Source organism: Nipponia nippon, unplaced genomic scaffold, assembly GCF_047370975.1.
Source record: "Nipponia nippon isolate SJK-2023a ecotype South Korea unplaced genomic scaffold, ASM4737097v1 scaffold_3, whole genome shotgun sequence".
In the NCBI taxonomy this organism is placed as follows: Eukaryota; Metazoa; Chordata; class Aves; order Pelecaniformes; family Threskiornithidae; genus Nipponia; species Nipponia nippon.
In genome coordinates this window covers 23120691-23142823 of record NW_028262347.1, presented here as the reverse complement: position 1 = coordinate 23142823, position 22133 = coordinate 23120691, and the positions used below count along the sequence as shown (strand labels likewise).

Here is a 22133-nt window from a genome sequence, read left to right as displayed (position 1 = left end):
AAGATTATCAATGGAAGGAAGAACTAGTGTGATACACCTGTAATGTTTCATAGTAACATGTCTGAGTTTATTTAAAATTGGTATAGATTCTAATACAGCAACAAATTTACAATAGTGTACTACCATCCTGCTTCCGATTGATTGATTTCTTTTTCCTTGTTTGTTTGAAAAGCTTTCATAAACTATTACTGCAGGTATCTCAAGACTATTTATTTGTTTTTAAATTAAAGGCATTCTAGGTGTGCATCTAGTCATTAAAATCTTTGCTAAATCTGAACCACAATGCAGCCAAGCATACAAGATTTATGGGAAAGTAGGCAAAGCAAGAGGAAGCTTAAATCTTTTTGTTTTAGTCCAGCCACACAGTTTCTTTCCTGGGGGCAGGGAGGGAGCCCAGAATTTTGGTTTAGCTTTAGATGACTTAAGTTTCATCACAGAGCCAACAAGTCCATGGATGTTGAATTGCCTAAGCAGGTTGGTAGATGTTTTGCGGATTGCTTGTCACACTCTTAAGCAGTGCCAAGAATTAAAACAAAGTGCCTAAATTCTTTTAGGTATCTAGGCGTTTACTACAGATTATATCAAGCATCTAATTTCAAGAGGGAAATACCCTTTTGATATTAGCTGATAAAAAGCATAGCATGAAGGTTCAGTAGTAATATTAAGAGTAATGACGTATTTTAAGCAGTGTGATTTTTCTTTCATTCACTTTTGATATTTAAAGTTGCAGTTGAAACATTGGCTTTCTTTCCCTTCAGTTAATTTAAATTGTAATACAGTAACTTTTTGCTGTTTCTGTGGCATGTTTTGAAAGGGATTGTGAAGATACCTAAGTGATTATTTTAGCTTTTGAAAAATGTTTAGCTTTCATCAGTTTGTGGATCAGGCATTTAGAAGCTTCCCAGGTCGCTAGGACTTAAGAATGTATATATAGCTATATATCTCTTACTGCTTCCCAAATCCATTGCCATCACTCCTGCATTACATGTGCATCACCATCTACAAAATTCCCAACTCTTTTACAGTCATCTTTTCCCATTCCCTATTTTCAGTGTTTGCAAAAGCTGCACTGAATTGCAGCAGAGCCTTACAAGAATTTCCCCAGCCTCTTGGCTTTTTCTAAAGCTTTCTGATATTTTTAAATACATGGAAAGGAGCCAGAACTGAGATGACTGGTTCCTTGTATCATAGCAACATTACTGGTTTCCTAAGCTCTGTCAGTGTGGTAATGGGTGAGAACAAATGCAACTTGCACAGTGTCATTTATCAACAAATTAGGGGGTTTTGAAGGATGTTCTCCATTAGGGAAGCCCTGAAAAATAAGTTACTCAAAATCTCCAAATAGGTATCTATAATTTTCTGTCTTTATCTTCCTCCATTCTTTTGTTTTATTACCACCTTCTTTTATTTAATTTACTAAAAAAAAAAAGTGCCTAGTTTTGCTCCTGTATCCTTCTGCAGTAAAAAGCTAGTCATTTTTAGGAGACAGTTGCTTCCATGGGCAGGAGAGCGGTGAAATTTAAGGCACTTAAGGCTGCTTTCTGGCTCTGCGGTGATTTAATTGCTGGCTTTTGAGAAGTCCTGTTCTCATTCTTTGTAGTTTTCCATTAGTAACATGGGGGAAGGGAGGCAATGCCAATGCTGGGGAAGGGAGGGAACTTTTCTCAATTAAAATCTCAGCTAACCACAGTACGGCGTTTACTGCACACACACCCCCCGGCCCTGGCCCCCGACTGCTTTCCCTAGCTTGACATATGGTAGAAATTCCTCCAAAGGCACCGTTTCCTGTTTCTGCCTGACAAGAAGATACAACTTCCAAGAATACAGTAGAGAGATGATGAGGAACAGACTCAGGCAGCCATACACATGCCAGGACATGCAAGAATTTAGAGAATTTTGTCCATTTGCCAGTACCCAGGCAGAAAAGTCTGGAGTGATCTGCAAAGGGACTGGACAATCCTTTTATTATAAGTCCCAATTTAAGTACATTATACCCAGTAATTTGGGGTTGTTGGGGTTTTTTTTCTATATGAGGTGTTTTTTTTAAGCAGTCATGCACTGCTTGAGGAAGAACAGCAATAATGCTATTAAGCATTGCTGAGGGAAAGAGCGAAGGAAATGAGTAGTGATCCTTAGGGTGTGTCCTATATGAAACTGTCTGCCTGTGCAGGCTGCAAACATTGTATACCTCCTTATCTAACTGTATTATCAGCTCTCCGTTAAGCATTTGTCCCAGTTTTCAAGTGTGTTAAATCCTTATTGCATTTTCATGCTTATATTCTGTGGATCACCTGTTTGAAATAAAAATTTAAACATCCGTGCTATCACTCAGCAGCAGTGTTAGTTAAGGCAGTGTTTTCACAGCCAGTGTTCCTTGACCTCTGATTTTGCGAGGGTTATCAGAGGATTTCTTTTCAGAGAACAGTAATTCTAAAGGGATTTTGATCGTAAGTGTGAAAATACAGTAGTTTAAAGCTGAAAGATAGCAGGATGCACAGCAAAAGTATCAGCAGCTAAAACACACAGTTATAAGATAGCTGACAGTCTGATTCTCACATCAAGGTGGGCGGTGGGGGTGTTCTTTGATTTTTGGACATCGCCAGGTCCAGTGAAAACCTTGTGTAAGGTTGAAGAGGTTACTCTGACTTCTGGGCTGATTTTGAGTCTTCTGTAGAAGGCACCTCTACTAACTAACTGCTAAGTAGTTGCTGTATACAGTGCTCAGGTTTCAGCTTTACCTACCTTTAGATAGGAGATTAAACTATTCCTGGGTGGTTTTGCTGGGAATCTGAGGCAGTGTTCAAGTACCTTGTGTAAGATAAAGCAAAGTTAGTGCTTTTGTTGACAGTATGTACGGTAGCTCACATGCATTGCATTGGTATTGCAGCTGTTACTTCTAACAGACAAACTTACATACTTTCTTGCTAGGATTGTATGTCAAGTTGGACCAATGAATGAACCAAAACAAGGTGAAATTGAAGTTAACATCAACGGAAAATTAGGTAAATCACCGAGTGAAGTGCTGTTTACATACCAGGTAAGTGCATTTTTTTCAGAGATCTGTTCTATACCTTGTGCATGACCTAAGTTAGAAGTTTACCTGTTAAGCCCAGAGTGGCTTGTGTTTGCCTTACAAACTTTGTTTCATCAATAGCACTGTCATTCAAGTATGTTAGAAAACACTTAGCTCGAGCATTTCTTTATACAAAGGGTGTACCAAAAATCTATTCCGATCAATAGATCCAGAGTCTCAAAATAGGATGATGAATTGAAGTTAAAAAGATGTGGTAGAAAAGAAACTGTAATAAACTCATTCAGGAGTGACACAATGTCTCTTAAGTGTCACTATTGAATATAAAAAAATCAGCACTGCAAAACGTTAGGTATTCTTTAGACACACAGTTGGTGCACTATTTTAATCACTATGTTTAGTCTAGCCAATGTTCTTAATTACAAGAATGGATGCAGAGCAGCTGAAGAATAAGTAAGGAATTAATAATTTATTTCATTCAGAAATATGGCATGCAGAGCCACAGACAGCGTGATGTGTGTTCATATTACACATGTGCTTTGTTTTCAGTGTCACTATGAAGGAGAATTTCATTTGTGTCTTAATTGCTTTACCCTAAATGTGGCCCTAGGTTATGGCTGGTCTAGCCTGTGGTTTCAGCAGCAAGTAGCTTTATCTGTATCTATGAGATCTTCAAAATTTATAAGAGCCTGTGATAGTTGAAAGGTTTAAATAATCTCTGTCTTCATATCGATACTTAAAATTACAGCTATAAACTGTAAATCTATGAAACATAAAGGGTGGGTTAGGCTTTTATCTTCTCCCTTATTTAAACTTGTGTCTCATTAATTCTTGCGATCTTGTGAGAAGGAAAGAAAAGGAGTCAGCAGTAAGAGGTGGAATAAGTCAAGAATGACATTCAACTGAGAAAAGGATATTCTTGTTTTTGCAAAAGAGGCTAGAAGTGGTTTTTCCATAATTTTTCCATAAAAACACCCTTTTTGCTTGAAAATGTCATCTGTTCCTTTGTGGAAATGTAGCTTATAATTAAGTCTTTCTTTGTCGATCTCATTTGTCTTAACCAGAGAAGAACATAATCTCCTGTGTTTATGTGTTTGTGGTCTCTAGGACAGAGGCTATGACATGGCCTACATGAAATGAGATTTTGACATGAACCCATTGTGTGGGGTATGTTTTACACCAGTTCTCCTATGCTTCTCCCATGGTTTGCATGAAAACCACATGAAGAAGTTACCGGGTGTGTTGAAATGTAATCTGAAGCCTCCATGTAGGCTTCAAAGCCTGTGAACTTGTTCTGGTGTGATTCCCTGCTCAGCCCATCTGGGAAGCGAGATAAGCAGCCACCACTTTTGGCTACTTAAGGGAAAGATTCTTGATCACCCGGCGCTAGGAGAAGCCGCTGTGCACAGGCATCATGCAGGTGGAGGTTCTCCTGCAAGTTCAAGACTTCCTCTGGGCCAATCTCTGCCTGCATTGAGGTTACTGACATATCGGATACCTAAGCTAACTGCCAATAAAGAGCATTTTTATTTACTGCAAATAATCTTTCCACAGGCACTCTATTTACAAAATGCAAAGCCATGGCAAGTAATACAGTTCATGCCTTGATGGTGAAATTAGTTTCTAGTTTCATTTCTCTTTGTTCCACAAGAAAATGAAGCCAACTGTGGACGGCAGTAGGATTAAAGTCAGTACAGGGGCGTTGCGTTCACGCGCACCTCTACAAGTGTGACACAAGCACTTTTGGCATGAGAACAGATGATCAGAGCAGACAATCACGTCAGTTGACATTGTCTTAAAAGCTACAGTCTTGTTTCACTGTTGTTTTCAGGCAGTTCTTTGGTGACTTCTTTCAGCAGACATGCAAAATCTGTGCTTTGTTTAAAACCTCTTCTATTCAGTATATACAAAGGAAAGAAAATAATCTTCTTTCCAAGAGCCTTCCTAAAATAAATTTTCTATTCTGTATTTCCCCCTTTCTTTGGCACATTGTCTGGCTGCCAACCTGCTGGTAATTATCACTGTTTTTACTGCGTGCTCTGATCACCCGAAGCACAATAGTTTCAGCTTTTGCAGTGACCGCTCTAAATGCGATATGTGGTGGCACAGGGCAGAAGTGCACAAGGAGGCAATGCAGCCGCTCAGCCTGGTGTGTCTATGTACATCGGAGGTGTCACCATACTCCCCGCAGTCTCAGCCTTGTACATGTGTCTAGTGTCTACCACCAAAAGTACATAGTCAGTTATCAAGTAGATTGCATATAAGGAAGAATTTTTTTTATGATGAGGATGATCCAGTGACACTGGAACAGGTTGCCCAGAGAACTTGTGGCTGCCCCATTATTGGAAGTGTTCAAGGCCAGGCCGGATGGGGCTTTGAGCAACGTGATCTCGTGAAAGATGTCCTTGCCCATGGCAAGGGGGTTGGACTAGATGATCTTTGAAGGTCCCTTCCAACCCAAACCATTCTATGAGTCTATAAGTACTACTACATTTGGCTCTTGTTGATACCCAGTCTGAACAATGAGATGCATTTTTAAAGCTGGATTGATGAGGATCAATAATCAGCATAACTTAGGGCTCAGAGTCATGCTTCTGCCCCGTCTGCCCGCACAGCACATTTCTGAGCCAAGGTATGCATGAGACCTCCATTAAATGGGTCAAAAATACAGTTAAAAGAGAAGCCATGGTTTCAATTTAGAATTATTTCTGAACTAAAATGCCCTGGTCCACAAGAGTCTGTGCTGTGCAGTAAACAGCTCATTTATATTTGCTGCATAACAGGGGAAGAAAGCTCTGTTTTTCCCTACCCACCACGATTTCTCTATCCAACCTGAGTGCTGTTCAAGTCCAGCCATTCCAGTGAAATTAAATTCTAGTAGCTCAGTCCTCCTCTACTGACATTTCTGTTGTTTCACTATAAGCAGGATCAGGCAATAACCATTCTCCTGTTTAGTGAAATAGAAATGAAGTGATGCTAAATTTTCATATCCAGCTATGCAGTACATCTGGAGCACTGACAGCTTTGCTGGTCTCTAAGCAGGTGGAGCAGTAACACGGCTAAAGGCCAGTCCTGCTTTTTCATTTGTTGTTAATTTTATCTGATTTGCTTGTTACTATGACAGCGAGAAGCAGTATCAAAGGAAGGAGTTGAGCTTTTCTTACGTATATGGCCCAGATTTGCTGATCCCATACAAGCATGATTCCTTTCTCAGAATACCTCCTCTTCAGACTCGAGCCACCAGAACGAGAGCTTGCAGCTGGTTCTGGGATCTCCAGCATCTGTTTGCAAGAGCAGTTCTGTGAGTTTTAGGCTGTGCAGGTTAGAAAGACCTTATGGTTTCAGAAAGCTCAAATAAATATAAGACGGTGAAATTAGAGGTAGAGCTTTGCAAAAGTGTAATACGTTTGTGAGGTGCTGAAGGTAGTTTAGGGACTGGCTTGGAAATAATGACTTTTAGTAAATCAGGAAGTCTATTTACCTAAACGAGACGAGGTGAATAACCAAAAAGACGAAGAAGGGGGGATAAATTAGAGTCTGATCTGAAAACAAACATGAACATGACTATTCACCATACTGGAAGTTTGAATGTGAACCTGAACAGCACAGTTACATTTAACAAGGTGCACTCTTCCACTTTAATCTACTCCCACCTTGGCAGTTTCTTGTTACCTCCATCCATCCTCTGCTTTTCTTCTTGATGTTTCAAGCAGTTGGCCTGGGAGCTTTCACCAGTGCAGTGCCATTAGTGCCACAAGGCTTTTGTGGAGGGTTTTAGCTCACTCCTTGATTTTTCTCCCTGAGTCTTTACCTCAACACATGCATTTCAGTTGGGGGTTTTGGGTGGGTTTTTGCAAGGCGGGTATTACATACTTGTTGCCATTATGATTGATGCTGATAAACCACACATCCACAGCAGTCTGGAATTGCTTCCAGAGGATCTTATCTTACTCTTGAGTCCTGGAGCACGTCTTGTTTGTGTGTCAGCCTGCATAGGGGCCAGGAGAACTCTTGGGTGGCTGAGAGTTTTAGCGGTTGGCCCTTCCTCATGTGGATATTATTAGACTTAGTTCTCTGTCATCTGAGCTATGCACTTAAATACATGTCCCACCATCCAGTGCTCATGGTTCTGCTTGAAAGCTGCCAGTGAACACTGACTGTATAACAATGCAGACTTTCTAGTCATGCATGCTTCCATTTCTCCATCAAACCTGTCAGCAAGGCTCTGCGGTCTTTTCAGAAAATCATGTGATGTCTGCCTCACAATAAAAAGATGCTGCCTGCAGTCAAAAAATTCAGTTGTTTAAAATATCAACCCTTTGCATAAGCATCCCATCCACAGCAGACAGCACACGACATGCATTGCCAGGCAAATGCTCTGCCCGGGCACCTGGAGCAGCTGGAAGCATTTGATCAGCTCACATGGTGTGAGGTTTGGACAAAGCAACCCCAGAAAGGCAGGACTCAGCTCACTTCTCTGCCGTTGCAGAAATAACCCAGGAACTGAAGCCTGGCTTGTGTTGTGGATGCTGTGACGAGGCAAGCTGGCGGGTCAGGTCAGCCACTGCGGCAAACACCAGGCTGCCAAGAGCACGCAATGGAAATTCTCTGGTTGAATATCCTGTGAGTGGGTGGCTTGTCTGAAGAAACAAGAACCAGGCTCCCTTGAGTCTGAGAAAGGAGGGAAGCGGAGGGGGAAAGAGCAGTTCCTAATGACTTGCATGCCCTGTTCAGAAGCTTAATTTAGCTCCTGCAGTTACCTTTATAGTCCATGAAATGACATTTTGACCTCCAAGAAGGTGGCTGGAGTCTACGGCACTTCATGGGCTATGCCTTTAATGCCTTTAATTTTTGTGTGCATTATATGCAAGGGTTGGCAGAATAATTTGGCTTTCAGTGCAGGGCAGATAATTTTGGTAACAAATTAGTTGTTTTACAGACCTACTTCAAGAGCCAGAACTTATTGTAGCTGGGACCAGGATGAGGAAAGGGAAAGGTTGCTTGTGGAGGAAAGGATGGATGAGATAAATGCAGAGCAATAATGTGCTCTGTGCATTTGTGAAAATCTTATCCATGTGTGTGTGCACTGTCATCGGGTCCTTGACACAGCATCCCTGTGCTCTGCTTGTGTGGAAGCACAAAAGCCCATTCCTACTTGTGAAGACGTGCGCTTGCATCAAAGGCAAACCCCCAACCAGAGGTCACCGCCTACAGGAGCTGGCAGAAGGGAGCTTAGGTGGCTTTGCCATTTGCTGCCCATCATGTCCATTTGAACACATCCATCTGTTGCTGGCTTCCCCTTGTGCTGCAGCTGGTATCTCTCACAGCATCACGGGGATATACTCTGCCACCATCCTCTTCTCCCTCCCCAGTTGCCTCTCTGCTTGTGGTCTGGCACGGTTGTGTTTTCTCCAGCATCCCCCTCTGAAGCGTAGACTTCATGCCAAGGTTTCTTTGCATCTCCGTTAGGCTCCTCTCTTCAGTTGTCTTCCAACTGTTCCTGAATTTCTGGCCCCTCTTGTGATCCACCAGTAGCCTCCTTGGTGGCTGGTTGTTTCTCTCTTTGATTTTCTGCATTAGTGAAGGATAAAGGGCAAGCACTTTTATCTCAGTGGTATAGTTCTTGGGCTAGAGACTGCCTACCACAGATGTATATTATAGTAGATAGTATCCCTATTTAGAGAGTCATGCCCAGGAATACAAAAAGTTGAGGATGTGCTTGGTGACAGACGAGTGGAAAAGTAGAGAAATGAAAAAAGAAGACATGCAGAACCTAGGTGATGCTCCACAGGAGCGCACTCCTCTTGTTCTTGAATACTGTGCAAGGGACCAGAAGTGAGTTGGCTGGACATGACGGTGTAAACCAGGAAAGCTGCAAAGCAAACAAACAAAGTGAAAAAGAACATGAATCAGCCTGGCAGATCAGATCCTGAATGCAAGTCAGGTGAGTGAAAAAGAAGCTGGGGGAATGGTTCTGTTTTGCTCCTGCATATCTTTAATGGGAAAATTGCAAAGAAGCTGGATAAAAAAAGGAGAATAGCAGTAACCCCACTGTTAGCCAGGTAAAAGCTGTGCTTTGATTTGACACCAGCAGACCACAGAGATCTAAAATGCTCGGAGCTCTCTGAAAGCATTTTCAGGCTGTAAAAGGTATCTTTTACTAAAATTGTAATCAGAAACCTGAAGAAAGAAGAGATCACCTTCCTAACTGTGCAAAAAGACTAACTGCAAGTCATAAAATATTAAAGACCAAAAAGTTCATTCTAGATTAATAAACAGGATGAAAAAAGTAAGAGCTGAAATGTGAATGCTCAGAGGGTCTGCAGTAGCTGTGTAAGAGCAGCAGTCATGTACACTGCTAATAAGTAAGTTCGCATCTAAATGTGATTATAAGTGGAACAGACATGGAGATAATTTACCCTCTAGCACGCAGAAAGCATGAAATTACAATGAAAAATATATCAGCATTTCTGTGAACAGACTTGTAATTAGGAGGCAAAGGATACAAACAGAGCAAGCAAAGTAAAGACTTCTAGCTGCAATGGAGAAAACAGGACACTGGAAAATGGCCTGAGTGTGAAGTCATATACATACCGGGGCCAGTGCAAGCTGGTTTGCCAGTACTATTTTTTTTTCCGGTACCTCTGTACTGACGAAGCACAAAGCACCTCAGAGGACATACTGTTGCAAGACTCTGACATTACTGTGAGGCGAAACCAAAAAATATAGTTTGTGAAGCTCAGTTTAGTCCCTGATGCAAAGATAAGGCAGTGGCACACAGGAATGCGAATGCCACGTAAGGGAATTCATTAGTATGCCCAAGAGAATAAATGAATTTGCTGCCAAACAAACTAGCACTATTTGAATGTTACATACCATAAGCAATGTAGAAGGACTTAAAAATTGCCATTGTCTCACTGTTTCAAATCAGAGCAGACAACCACTGCTTTTAGGTAGACCATATCAATGGGATGGGCACCAACCACAGTTATAAAACAGAAGAGAGAACCTATTCGTAGCATTATTATCCTTCCAGCAAAGCTGCGTAATGGTTATCAAAGTGCTGGGAAAGCTGCTTATCAGTTCAGGAGTACTAACCCAGCAGTCTGGTACAACATGGGAAAGTTGCGTTGCAGGTGGACTTTGAGATCTCTAGCTCAACATTTTCACACCTAAGTAGGATTTAAGGAAGGTTTGTATGTAAGATATGTAAAATGCTCAAATTTCCCATGACTGACAAGCTACAATCTGCTTGGACCTACAAGCAAGAAATCCTATCGAGATCAAATTATTTCTTCAGGATGAACCATGCAGTAGGGAGGAAGTTACACCTGTTGACAAGTTGGACTATATGATCGGTGTAGGTCCCTTCCAACTGAACTATTCTATTGTATTTTGTTCTGAATAGCATAGCTGTAGATGTGCATATGTTTTACCAAAACTGCAAATCCACTTCTTACAAACACAGGGCATGATCTTGAGAGCGTAAGGCAGTGGGGAGTCCCAGCAGTGGGAAGTCCCTCTGCTGGGAGATGGCTTACCAGCCTTGCCAAGAAGCAGGCCACTGAACAACTGACAGACATTGGAACAGGCTTTTTTAAACTAGACTATCAAAAACCCCACATAATGAGGTAGCCTGTTATTGCAGAAAATATTTATGCTCAAACATTAAACTACCTGGAAGACATGAACAATATTTTCCCGGTGACAAAAGGAGGAGTATGGACCAGAAAGAACACTCCTCCATTCCAAGCAAAATAAGAAAAAGACTGAAATATGCATGAATTATTATTTTCTACACTTTAAGGAATTATAAAACAAGGGTTAAATTAGCGTTTGCAGGGTTGTTTAAATTTTACTGTGTCCATGAGAAATGAAGTATTGCCAAGTCCTCACAAGGGCTGACGTTTTCCAGAAGAATTATTACAAGACTGCTCCAAATTCCATATAAGACACATAATCAAATGTTCTGCTTAACATCATAATTGCAGTGAGCGCTGCGGTGTGATGTTATAGTGGTGCACCGTGCTGCGATGTTACAGAAAGTGTGACTTCCCCTGGGCACCTTCTGACTGAGCTAACAAAGATCCTGAGGTGCAGAGAGTTAAAATGAAAGCGGGTTATTTATTATGACGGCAGGCGTACTTCTGATTCAGAGACTGAAATGAGAAAAGGGCAGAAACAAGGAGAGAAGAAACCCTTGAGGGGATTTGGAAAAGATGGCATCACTGATCTTGCAGCACTTGAGGTCCTAGGTTTATCGGTGCTGTTTGTAATGGTTGAACATTCAGTATTGTTTGGGATTGAGTCCAAATTAAAGGGGGGTTGCCTCTTGGTAAAAGCAGCATTTTTATCATCCCTCAAACAAGGTTTGCAGTGAAGGATTTGCCCTTTGCCCCTCATTTTCTTCTGCAAGGAGAAGGAATCTCATGCAGGACTGTGGTAAGCAATGTAGAGCTGTGTGTAAGGTGCAGCTTTGCTAGACTGCCTAAGATAAGACTGTGTAAGCCTAGACCTGGCAGCTTCCAGGGGTCTGAACCTCTCTGTTCCACTGGTGAGTGCCATGTCAGCCATGGGAAGGGGCTGCCTTCTCCTTAGGTAACACAATTCTCGTTGAAGGCTTGTACCACCACTGATGGTTCTTTTTCAAATTATCTTGGCATTCAGTGAAATATCGTTCTTCTGCTGATCTTATCTACCTAATTGCATTTTTGAAAAATGCTTTCTGGTTGAGCATTTGGATGACCCAATTTTTTTTTCTTTATTGGTACTCTTAAGAAGACCACCAGGTGGGCTGATGTAGCTTTGCTCTTTGAGCCATCCGTGAATATTTTAGAAGAGCACTAAAACTTGCTCAGAGCACATTGCTTTTGCAATAAAATGGTTATTAAAATTGTTAAAATTCTTAAGAATTTATTTTAACTACTTATTTTTTCTGGCAGGTCCTTAAGAGGAAGGGAAAGGGGGAAGATGTGAAACAGAAAATAGCAAGTTAAAATTAATCAAATAATTTTCCTGACAAGTTTACAGTTACAAAGTGTTACTATATGATGCTTTTTCTTAGCAGTCATGCTGAAGAATTCCTCTGCACACAGAGCGCACACAGTTCAGCTTCTTATTAGATCATCTTTATGAGACGTCCACATTATTTGGTCTCTGGAGAGCTCTTGGTATTTGCAAAATTACTTTAAATACGTTAAATATGAATACTTTGAATTAAGCTTTTTTAAAATAGTCCTTTGAGGAACTGCTGCAAGATCAATGATTAAAGAGAATATAAGGGTTAAAATACCTGTTCCACCTCCTCTTTGGCTGCTACCTGTGTTAGCTCCCAGGGTGGCTCTTGGCCTCAGATTTCCATTCAACCTCAAGTGCAGCCGAAAAGTGCCTGCGCCGTGGATGGGGTGAGGTGTGGGTGGCGTGTTCTTCTGTCTGGCATAGCTGGGCTTTAACTTCCAGCAGAGTTGGAGTCTTGCTAAGGAAAAAAAGTTTCTGGGGAAAACGGAACCGATACTTGTTCCACTTCCCCCTTGCGGCTGTGTTATTCAGAGGTAACTTTGCTGTTTGGTTACCTATACATCCCTATTCGTAGGGAGGCAAACGTAGGCCACCACTGAAAGGTCCCCCACAGAAAATGGTGCTGGATGGTTCTGCTTCAAGTTCATGACTCATTCGATGTCTACTGGTTGTTAGCAACAGAGCCAGCTGACGCCCTGCCAAAGTTACCCATCAGATAACCCAGAAGAGCTTTAACAGGGCAATTATTTCACATTTTTGCAGGAAAAAAGGAATACTGCTGTCTAGCAGTTGTTCTCAGCAAGCTTCCTTTCATTTTTTTATGCTGAGGTTACAGAGAACAGTGGTATGTGATGCTTCAGAAACCTTTTCTTCTTCCTTTCTTTCCTAAGTCTCTGCTTAAAGGCTTGGCTTTAAGTGGTTTCTTGTTCTTTTCCTTCCTAAGGCTGTCCTAAGTGGCTAGGCTTTCAGTAGAGGTAGTATTTAGGGAAAAGGCTATGAGTTTTAAATAGGTTTTCTGAGGTTCAGGGATAACTAATTTGTCTATACTGATTCCTTAGTGGTTCTTGGGGGATACTTTCATCTGAAAGCTATCCCAGGCATGTTATGCAGCTAATCATTGCTGTGGATTTTTACTGCAGATGATACAGAGGTCCAAAATGCTTAACGATTTATAGCAATTAAGATTTAATTTGAAGTTAATAAAAGGTATGGTTTTCTGTCCATGTCGTAAGGTTACACTTAAAAGTATTTGATATGTTTTTATAAACTATTTATTGACTGTGTATTTTATATACAATTTTGATTGTAATTTTTTAGCAACAAAATTGTGTTACAAAAAAGCACAAATGAGTTTTTCTGTGAAGTGCATGTCTAGACTTGTGTTAATTTAAACTTCAAGTGTGATTTTTAAAACTGGCCCCCTCAAACTTTGTATTTACCGTAGCATGACTTATTTCAATTCAGCTTAAATCAGCAAGCAATTAAATCCAAAGAGTATGCATAGAGAGGGTTGCATAGACCTAAGTGAGCAAGTTTTAGTCAACTCTGTTATATTGAATCAAGGCTTCTTTTTGCTTAGAAAATGATTTAAAATGACTTTGAATCACTTCCCTACATAAAATCTTGAAACCCAAGTGATGTATTAAATTAAAATGAAATCAAAGGTTAACACATGAGAGCAGTCATATGCTGCAGTGACGTGCATCTTGAGGAGTGAAGGGTTTACAAACAGATTTCTCTCAGGAAAGAAAAGCAATTGACACCCAATTAGTGTTAAAGCAGATTCCTAAAGCTCAATGACTTGAGAGCAAATTACAGTTGTCATCGTGGATTTGTGAAGTGTGCTGAACAATGATGCATTCCTTCGGAGGGAAGTTGCTCAGACATGAAAGTATAAAACAAGCACAGCAAGTACGGAGTTCTCTGCATTTCTATAATATCTGTGCTTCAATAAAACAAGTTTGTAAAGTAACCATGGGGTCAATTGGATGCATTTTTATGGATTCCTGCTGCTTGTTAAAAACCTGTTGATGGCTCACCGAGCTTTGAACCCAACTGAGGTACATCAGTCCCCCTCCTCCCTGCCATTCGTGGGCCCTCGGATTTGTAGCTGTAAGCTGTCACAGAGATGGCAGTCTGTGCCTGAGCAAAACGACATGGGGGAAAGGTTTTTGCTGCATGACTAGTAAGGTGTGGGCTTGTTGCTGTCTGTTTCTGAGTAGGGCTTTTCGTCCTTAGAGTGGGAGATGAGTGCAGTGTGATGGTGATCAGGGAAACCTTCATCAGCAAGGGAAGTTTTCAAACTTCTTTGCTCTTCCTTTATTTGCATATGCTTCATACGGAATAGCCCCAAGCCTGGACTTTATTATCAGTCAACCATTTTAGCAAGATTATGCAAGAGGAGGAGAGCAGATGTCATTTACAAACATACATGAGTTTGGGAAATAAGCTTATTGCTTATTTGACTCATTTAAGGAAAGCCTGTGTTTGAATATGGATGAAGCAGCACAGTTACACATCAGAAGGGGCATTACCTATTCACAGCCTCCCTAAGCCATTGATCTGGTATGCTTTAGCAAATGCAGCGTCCCTTGTAGCAATGCCCCTGCCACATGCTTGAACCCAGCATCCCATGGCGGTGCACGTGGCAGCTGGCTGCGTGGGACCACCTTGCTGCCTGCAGGCACAACAGCCATCGCCCCGGTGCGAGGGCTGCGGCACGTCTGCCGCCATCCTGGCAGCCCGTGCCCCACAGGCATGGCCAGGCCACGGAGTTGGCAGGCAGCGGTTGCCTGGAGCGGGCTGGTAACCCATCTCACGCAGTTTGCATGGCTTTGGTCATCCTCTTGATTCAGCAGCTTCAGCCTTGTCCTGAATAAGGATGCTTTTCTCAACTGGAAGCAGGGACTACAGAGATGAAGTAATTAAATCACACTGTTCATGAAAAGCCCTCACTGTTAATTTACAGTAGTTGTCATAGCTCCCGGAATACAATCACAGAAACAAAGACTGAATTGAGAACAAAAGGAGGGAACTTATTTGAGAAATTTAAATTTTCAACAAACTTCGTAACAATTTCAAGCATGTCTGCTTGTTTCAATTGATTTTAAGAATCCTCTCCAAGATTCTAGGTTCATAAGGAAAAGTTTAGCATTTTCTGATTTTCTGTTACTTCTTTCTTCAGCATGAATAATGAAAGATTTTGTTTTATTTTAGAAGAATCGTCCATCATTGTTTTATTATTTTTCAGGTAGTAATATTGAACTTCTGTTAGCTACTGTACCAATTAATACTGGTATAAATTTTATTTTACTTAATTAGTTTGACCATCTTCTCTTTGCAGGAACCTCATCCTTCTGGAATAAGACCTGAAAGTGGTCCACAAGCGGGTGGAACCACGCTTACCATCACTGGTACAAACCTGGCCACTGGTTCCAGGAAGGATGTTCAAGTTTCAGTCGGTAGCCAGCCTTGCAATGTGTACGTACCCTGTGTAATTAACAATACAGAGCTGTATCCTAACGAAGCACCAACCTTTTCTGGCCTTTAGAAATTACACAAATCCATTGTCTATCTCTTTGTGACTCATCCCATGCAATGGAGCTCTGCACGTAACATTCAGACAGAAACTCTCAGAGACTCCAGCTGGAAGAGGCAGCTGTAAAAACAACCAAAGTAGGAGAACTCAGATATCCAAAAAATCTTCCAGTTTCTGCTTTCTCTGCTTGACTGGCTGCTCTAAACCCACCCATGCTTTTGCTCAGCATCTCCTCAGTGGTTCCATATAAAATCTTAATCTTCTAGTGCCCCTTGTCTTGTTCCTCTCACTTCTTTTTCCTTGTATTAATTGCTGCCCTTCTCTCCCCACCCTGAAAATGAAATGTGCTGACATTGCATTGTTCTTGTGTTTGTACACTATTCCTTTTCATATCCTATATCTTTTTTAAAGATCTTAAGTGATCTGGAGAAAGAGTTGTCTCCTCTCATAAATACTCAGTGCCTAGCAAAACCAGAGCCCTTCTTTTGTTGCTTCTGAGGTACTACCATAAAGAATACAAATAATACCATAATGTTAGTAACTGAAGATGTTTCTTCTTCTCTTTCTTCTCCAATCTAGCACTGAATTTAGAGATGAGATCGTTTGTATTACAGGACCTAATAGCAAGGTTGAAGCTGTTGAAGTCAAAATGGACTATGGGGGCACGACAATTAGTGTACCAGGGCGGTTTTCATACAGTGAGAACCCTACTGTCACCAAGTTCCTGCCAGTAAATAGCTTCAGCAGGTAATTAAATGTTTGTCATAAGTTCATTTACAATTGGGTTAAAATATTTGTAATACATAATAAACCTATTACATACAGAACTGTTCGAAATAAAAACTTCTCTACTCTACCCATGCACACATTTAGATACATAGAGTTTGTGATTTTTCTTAACCACAGCTGATGCTTGAAAGTATTCTGTTTACTTCCAAACTTTAATCCCCACTTCAAAGGTAAATCCTGAAACCAGAAAAGGTAATGAGTTTCTTTTAAATAAAGATGTCTCGAAGAAAGAGATTTGAAGCGTTTCAGCATGATGTCAGGCAACGTGATCTTTACATTACAAATCCTTATCCTGTCTAAAGGAGAGATCGCCATCTGAAAGTGATAGAAAAGATTTCGAACAGTTCTTCTGTTCAGCTTTTAATAAGTAAGCTGGAAAGAGAGGAAAGTTATGGCTTGTCATCTCTTTGTCCGGTGAGGAGAAAAAGTATCTCTTTAGGAAATCTAGATAAGGGTTCAATAAGGCTTTTAAAACGTATGCTGTCTCCTATGGTGGTACTCATTAACACCCCATTTGGTAGCTGCTCCTTCTGGAAAAAAGCTCACCTAGTACTAATTGTGAAACCAAAGAAATGTATGCCACTCTTACATTTGCAGCAAAATGGCAAATCGTCTGTATAAATGTCCTGGTAGCATACCTCTGGTTTTGAGACTCATTCTGTGACCGATACAGGGACAAACTTGTGGCCTTGGCTCATGTTGGTCTCTGCTGTTCCCTAATATTCTGGTCTTTCTGCCTTGTGGAGGACAATTGGCAGAGAGAGATCATGACGTTTTCACTTCCTTTCAGTAAAAAGAAGTGTAAAATCACAACCTTACAAATAGCGCATTAAAAATAAAATTGGCTGTGACTTCTGGAGAAATTGGTACCTGACTCCTTGAATATTGAGTAGTCACTTATGTAAAATAGGATTTGTTTTTAATACTTGCTTTTGATTTTGGTTTGGGTGGTTTTGGGGCCTGAAGGGGTTTTTTGGTAGATCAATAGTGATTTACCCCAGGGAATTTAAGAGACTTCTTTTTTTCCTCTGTATAAACTGAAGCTTACTTTAATGGATTGCTTTGAGGATTGCTATCCCTCTAAATCCATGTTACTTTGATGACTTTAATTCCCACTGGCAACTTGCATGCATTCTTCTTATGCGAATGCATTATTTTTTAAACAATGTGTTGCAAATGAAAGGGAATAAAAAGCCAGGTCCCTACAGACCTGTGGAAAATACACTCTCACCTTTGTTTCTGTGTGTGTGGTAGGTAGAGTGTTTTTAATAAAAACGCTGGAGAAGTAAAGCACACAAAGGTAGGCATCAATGAACAGCCACGAACACTGACAAAGCAATTTGTACTTTCTTAGTCTACTGTTTTAAAATGAGTTTGAAGTTGACATTGCTGCTTTTAATTGCTGCGGTCATCAATAGTTTTAACAGAAGTCTTTTGTGTAGGATATCTAATTGTCATATAGGCATTAGGTAGCTGTTTTCAGTGGAAGCAGTAGCAGCGCAGGATAAAGCAGTCTATAGCTATGGTAGTTTGCCAATGACTTGACTTCTTTTTTAATTCTGCCTTTCAGTGGAGGGAGAAACATTACAGTAACTGGAACCGGGTTTGAGCTCATCCAGACTTTCTCGTTGGTGGTATATGCAGAACGTCCAGAAGCAGGGAAACTGAATCTCAAAAGGGTAATTTTCTTTCTTTCCCCCCAAAGGCATCACACTGGATGCATAACATATAATATGTTAAAAAAATGCATTTAAGTTTGCCCACTGGACTTCACTGGGCTTCGAGTGGAATAAGGTTTGAACAGATTTCTGGGTCTGTGCAGGGTTTCCGTGGAAGAAGAGCCTACTTCTACCATCTTGACTTATATTCACTTATACCTTGCAATCTTCTGCTTTAAAATTATTTTCATTCAGTATGAATAAGGATAGAATAATTAAGCTTTGAGTGGTAAAGTGGATGTATTTCAGAATTTGAAAGTGTTTATTTTTTATCTTTTCCCTTCTTCTCCCCCTGCAACCTTTAGAGATTTGCCTGAAACAGGACCCAAATCCAGACAATGCTGACTGCTCAGCTTTGCACAGTCAATGCCTTTTATTTTCTCACACTTCAGTGAACCAAGTCTTCTTTTCTTTCTCGCTTCATGCATATTCCACCTATAGCATGTTCACAAAAACCTGTGAAAAATAACATTAAAAAAAAAAAGTCCTTCTTGCATCTCACATTAAAAACAACTGACATTACCCATAGTCTCAATTTTCTACTCTTCTAATGAAGATCACAATTTAATGCAATGATTGAGGACTTAAAAGTGATCTTGCAGTAAGAAGGTTGTAAGACTTTTTCTAAGGCTGGCTCTCCAATTTAAGACTGTCTTGTGATCCATATAGAGTTGATAATGTGGATGTTTTATATTATATGCATGATTCAACTTTTAGAGTATGTCAAAGCCAGCTGGATTTGGGTCCCTCAGAACCCTATCCTTAAAAATTTTAAGAGGAAAACCACCTACGTTTCTTAGGCCAGAAACTGCAAGATGTAATTATCTTGATAACCTTAACTCTCAGGACAATCTCAAAGTCTGTTTAGCATCCTTGACAGTGTTTATCAACATTTCTTACTGCCATCCTTATGTGTGCTCAGCATCTCTTCAGCACATTAGCTTAAGTCGGCATTACGTACAGCACACATTCTTGGTTAAGACTGGAAACTTCTCTAGTCTTTTGTTTTGCTTCCACTTATATGGCAATATCAGAAATGTGGGGGAGAAGCTATGAAATTGCGTTTCTCAAAGTGAGAAACTGAGGTGGTGACAGAAGAAATGTTGAGGGTTCCTATTAGTGTTGTTGGCTGTGGTTGATGTTACTGAATGACTGAAGGAGTTTCTAGGCTGAAAACATTTGTGTAATTGGGGGTGGAAGACAGGTTAACTGAGTTGCTACCTTGAGCAGTTGCTTGACAATTGGTAAATTTTGTTCCAAAATTTCACTTAGTGATTGTATTGAATTTCAGCGATGTATTTTACAGTGTCAGTAGAAAAGAATCTACCTGAGACACTTAATGGTACAGAAGACAATCTTGATTAAAGCTGCCACATTAACCTCTTAATCTTAGAGCAATTTAATGATATTAGCCCAGTGTGGTCCAGAGCCGCAGGATTTGGAGGCAATGGAAACTGATCTGTAGCCTAACTTCTTCTGCAGGCAGCTGCTAGAACATAATGAATCAACAATTTATTCCCATCAACAAATTTGTTTCGTTTTCTTTTCAGAAAATACCTCATACTATGTTATTTCTGCTGTATGGAGAGGATATAAATCCAGTGGTTTTATTTCTACAGTCTAAAGTTATCAACAGTTATGTACAGGAATGAGTCAAACTCTAAAATGTGCGTGTTCTTCTTGTCTTGTTTCTTACAGTTTGATGGAAAGCTTGTTACAAGACTCAATGAAACCACGGTGGTTTTTTCTTCCCCGCCAATACTGGAAGACCCAGAAAACTATAACATTACCACAATTATTCTAATGGATCATTATCATTTGGTTGTAAAAAATGAGACCCACTCCTTTGCCTATGTTGCAGACCCAACCTTTGAAAACTTCACAGATGGCATCAAAAAACAAGTCAACAAACTTATTAATGCAAAGGTAAACTTGCCAAGACACGGTGGTTGCTCATTTTGTCCTTGAAGCATGTATGGAATTTTTCCTTCCTTTCTCAAACTCCTGACAGTTGTTTGGCACCATAGCCAAAATGCTTGGTAGAGTCCCTTACCTCTGCTAGATGATGAACATTGTCAGCTCCCCTTTCCTCCCCCCTCCCCTTCTCAGAGACAGTTGCTATCTTTTTAGCCATGCTCTGGGTTTCCCAGAGATGCCCCCTCCTGCTGAGCCTGGCATTTGGAAATGCCCTCTGCCATAGAGCTCCCAAGGACTGGAGGACTGTCCCAAGGACATCTCTTCTCACACCAGGAAAGAAAGGAGAGGAATTGCATAATCCCCAACCCCTCTGCTCTTCTGTACACTGCAGTGCAAATCACATCTGCTGCTAAAAGTTATCCAAATGGAAAGTTCTAACTCAGGACTTCTTGTCTCCCAAGACTTTGCGATGATGACTTAGCCTTGTATTTTCTGTCTAGGGCAGTAACCTGAACAAAGCCATGACCATAGATGAGGCCCAGGCTTTTGTGGGTGATGAGCCTTGCAACATAAAAACACTAACTGAAACGGATTTATATTGTGAGCCACCAGAAGTACAGCCTCAGCCAAAGAAACGACAGAAGAGAGATACCATCAATAACCTTCCTGAATTCATTGTAGGTTACCTTTTCAATAGAATTTAATATCATCTGTAACTGACACTGATACAGTGCTTCTTAATTAAAGTAATTTGTTCTCCAAAGTTGTTGTAGTACCATGAAGAAACTCCTTGGAGTTCTTTCTTCCTCCAGCTTCTGCCTGCTCTATAGAAGACGTCACGTAAAGAGCAGTCCCAAGCTGCCAAATGCCTTCTACCTTCATTACATAGGAATGTAAAATTGTAGCTAGACAGGCTGGGGATTTTTCCTCCTCTGCTAAGCAAAATAAAATTACATCATGGAATAAAGTGCTAGTGACCTAAATTCAGTATAAAATATTCAGAAATGTTTCCTTTGTTTGGCAGTTTGAGCTAGAAATTCACTTAGTGAGAATTGCTAAGAATTTAGAGTGCAACTGAGAAGTGAACCACTGTCCCTTTGCACTTTTTGAGACAAATGTCTGTGCTTATCTAATTAGGTGAAATTTGGACTCCGGGAATGGATCCTTGGGAGGGTGGAATATGATACACGTGTGAGTGACATCCCACTGAATCTTATTTTGCCACTGGTTCTTATTCCTATGATAGCAATCATCGGCTTCTCTATCATCTGTTACAGGTAAGTTCCTTTAATTAGGTGCTTTTACTGTCCTAAAGCTTTCAAGGTACTACCTGGTTGTTTTCAGCTCAGTCTACAGAAATTATCTTCCATCTTTTTTATGAGCTGCAGAGTTAAGGAAGGCAGTTACAGCTGGAAATATGTATGAGCACCAATTTATTCCTCTCACGCACACCAAATTCCTTGTTGTCAGTCAGCCCAATCCATCCTTTATACATAAGCACAACAATTGGTCCCAGGCTGGCCAAGCACACGATTGCAGAGTGAGTTGCACACATACATTCTTGAAATGGCAGCTAAAGTGCCTCTTGTGAAGGAGATAACATATTCTGTATACATATCCATCAGCGTTTATGCTGCCTCAGTCAGCACTGTAGGTCTGAGCTGGACGGATTTGGCTAAGGGGTCATTTTGGCCTTTCCAGCTGAGATAAGTGTTACCCACACACAAATTTCATGATTAAAAGTGAAATTCATGCTTCACAAAGGGCCAGAACAATGTCTGTATTTCACTTAAGACCTACTTAGCTCAGTTTTAAGGTTAGTAATGAGGGCCTCATATTGCCCTCAGGAGGGGGTGGATTTCACTCTTACGGTGCATATCAATATAGCCGAAGCAATGCTGAAGTATGTGCTGTACAGCACTGATGTTCTCGTGGCCCTCCTGCAACCTTCTCAGTTCAGACCCAGATGCACTCCTGGGTGGCTCAGAGCCAGTGCAGGACATGTTGCAAGCAATCTTTGTTCAGTACATACAAATTGAGTTTCTGTACTTAATATGTGATTGAAAGTATTTGTAGCTACTGCTTATTGGATTTTAAATCACTGGCCCAAGTGTGCTCTGAA

General features: G+C 40.7%; 1 protein-coding gene across 5 annotated transcripts in view; it reads left to right on the top strand.

The window, feature by feature from the left end:
• Positions 1-22133, top strand: part of PLXNB2 (plexin B2) — a 257489-nt gene that overhangs the window by 208122 nt on the left and 27234 nt on the right. For all 5 annotated transcript variants that reach the window (XM_087765398.1, XM_087765397.1, XM_087765396.1 and 2 more), the window contains 7 exons: positions 2929-3037; positions 15393-15529; positions 16167-16334; positions 17947-18055; positions 19793-20020; positions 20512-20688; positions 21149-21288. In XM_087765398.1, coding sequence (XP_087621524.1) covers positions 2929-3037; positions 15393-15529; positions 16167-16334; positions 17947-18055; positions 19793-20020; positions 20512-20688; positions 21149-21288 — 1068 coding nt within the window. The remainder of the gene's footprint in view (positions 1-2928; positions 3038-15392; positions 15530-16166; positions 16335-17946; positions 18056-19792; positions 20021-20511; positions 20689-21148; positions 21289-22133) is intronic.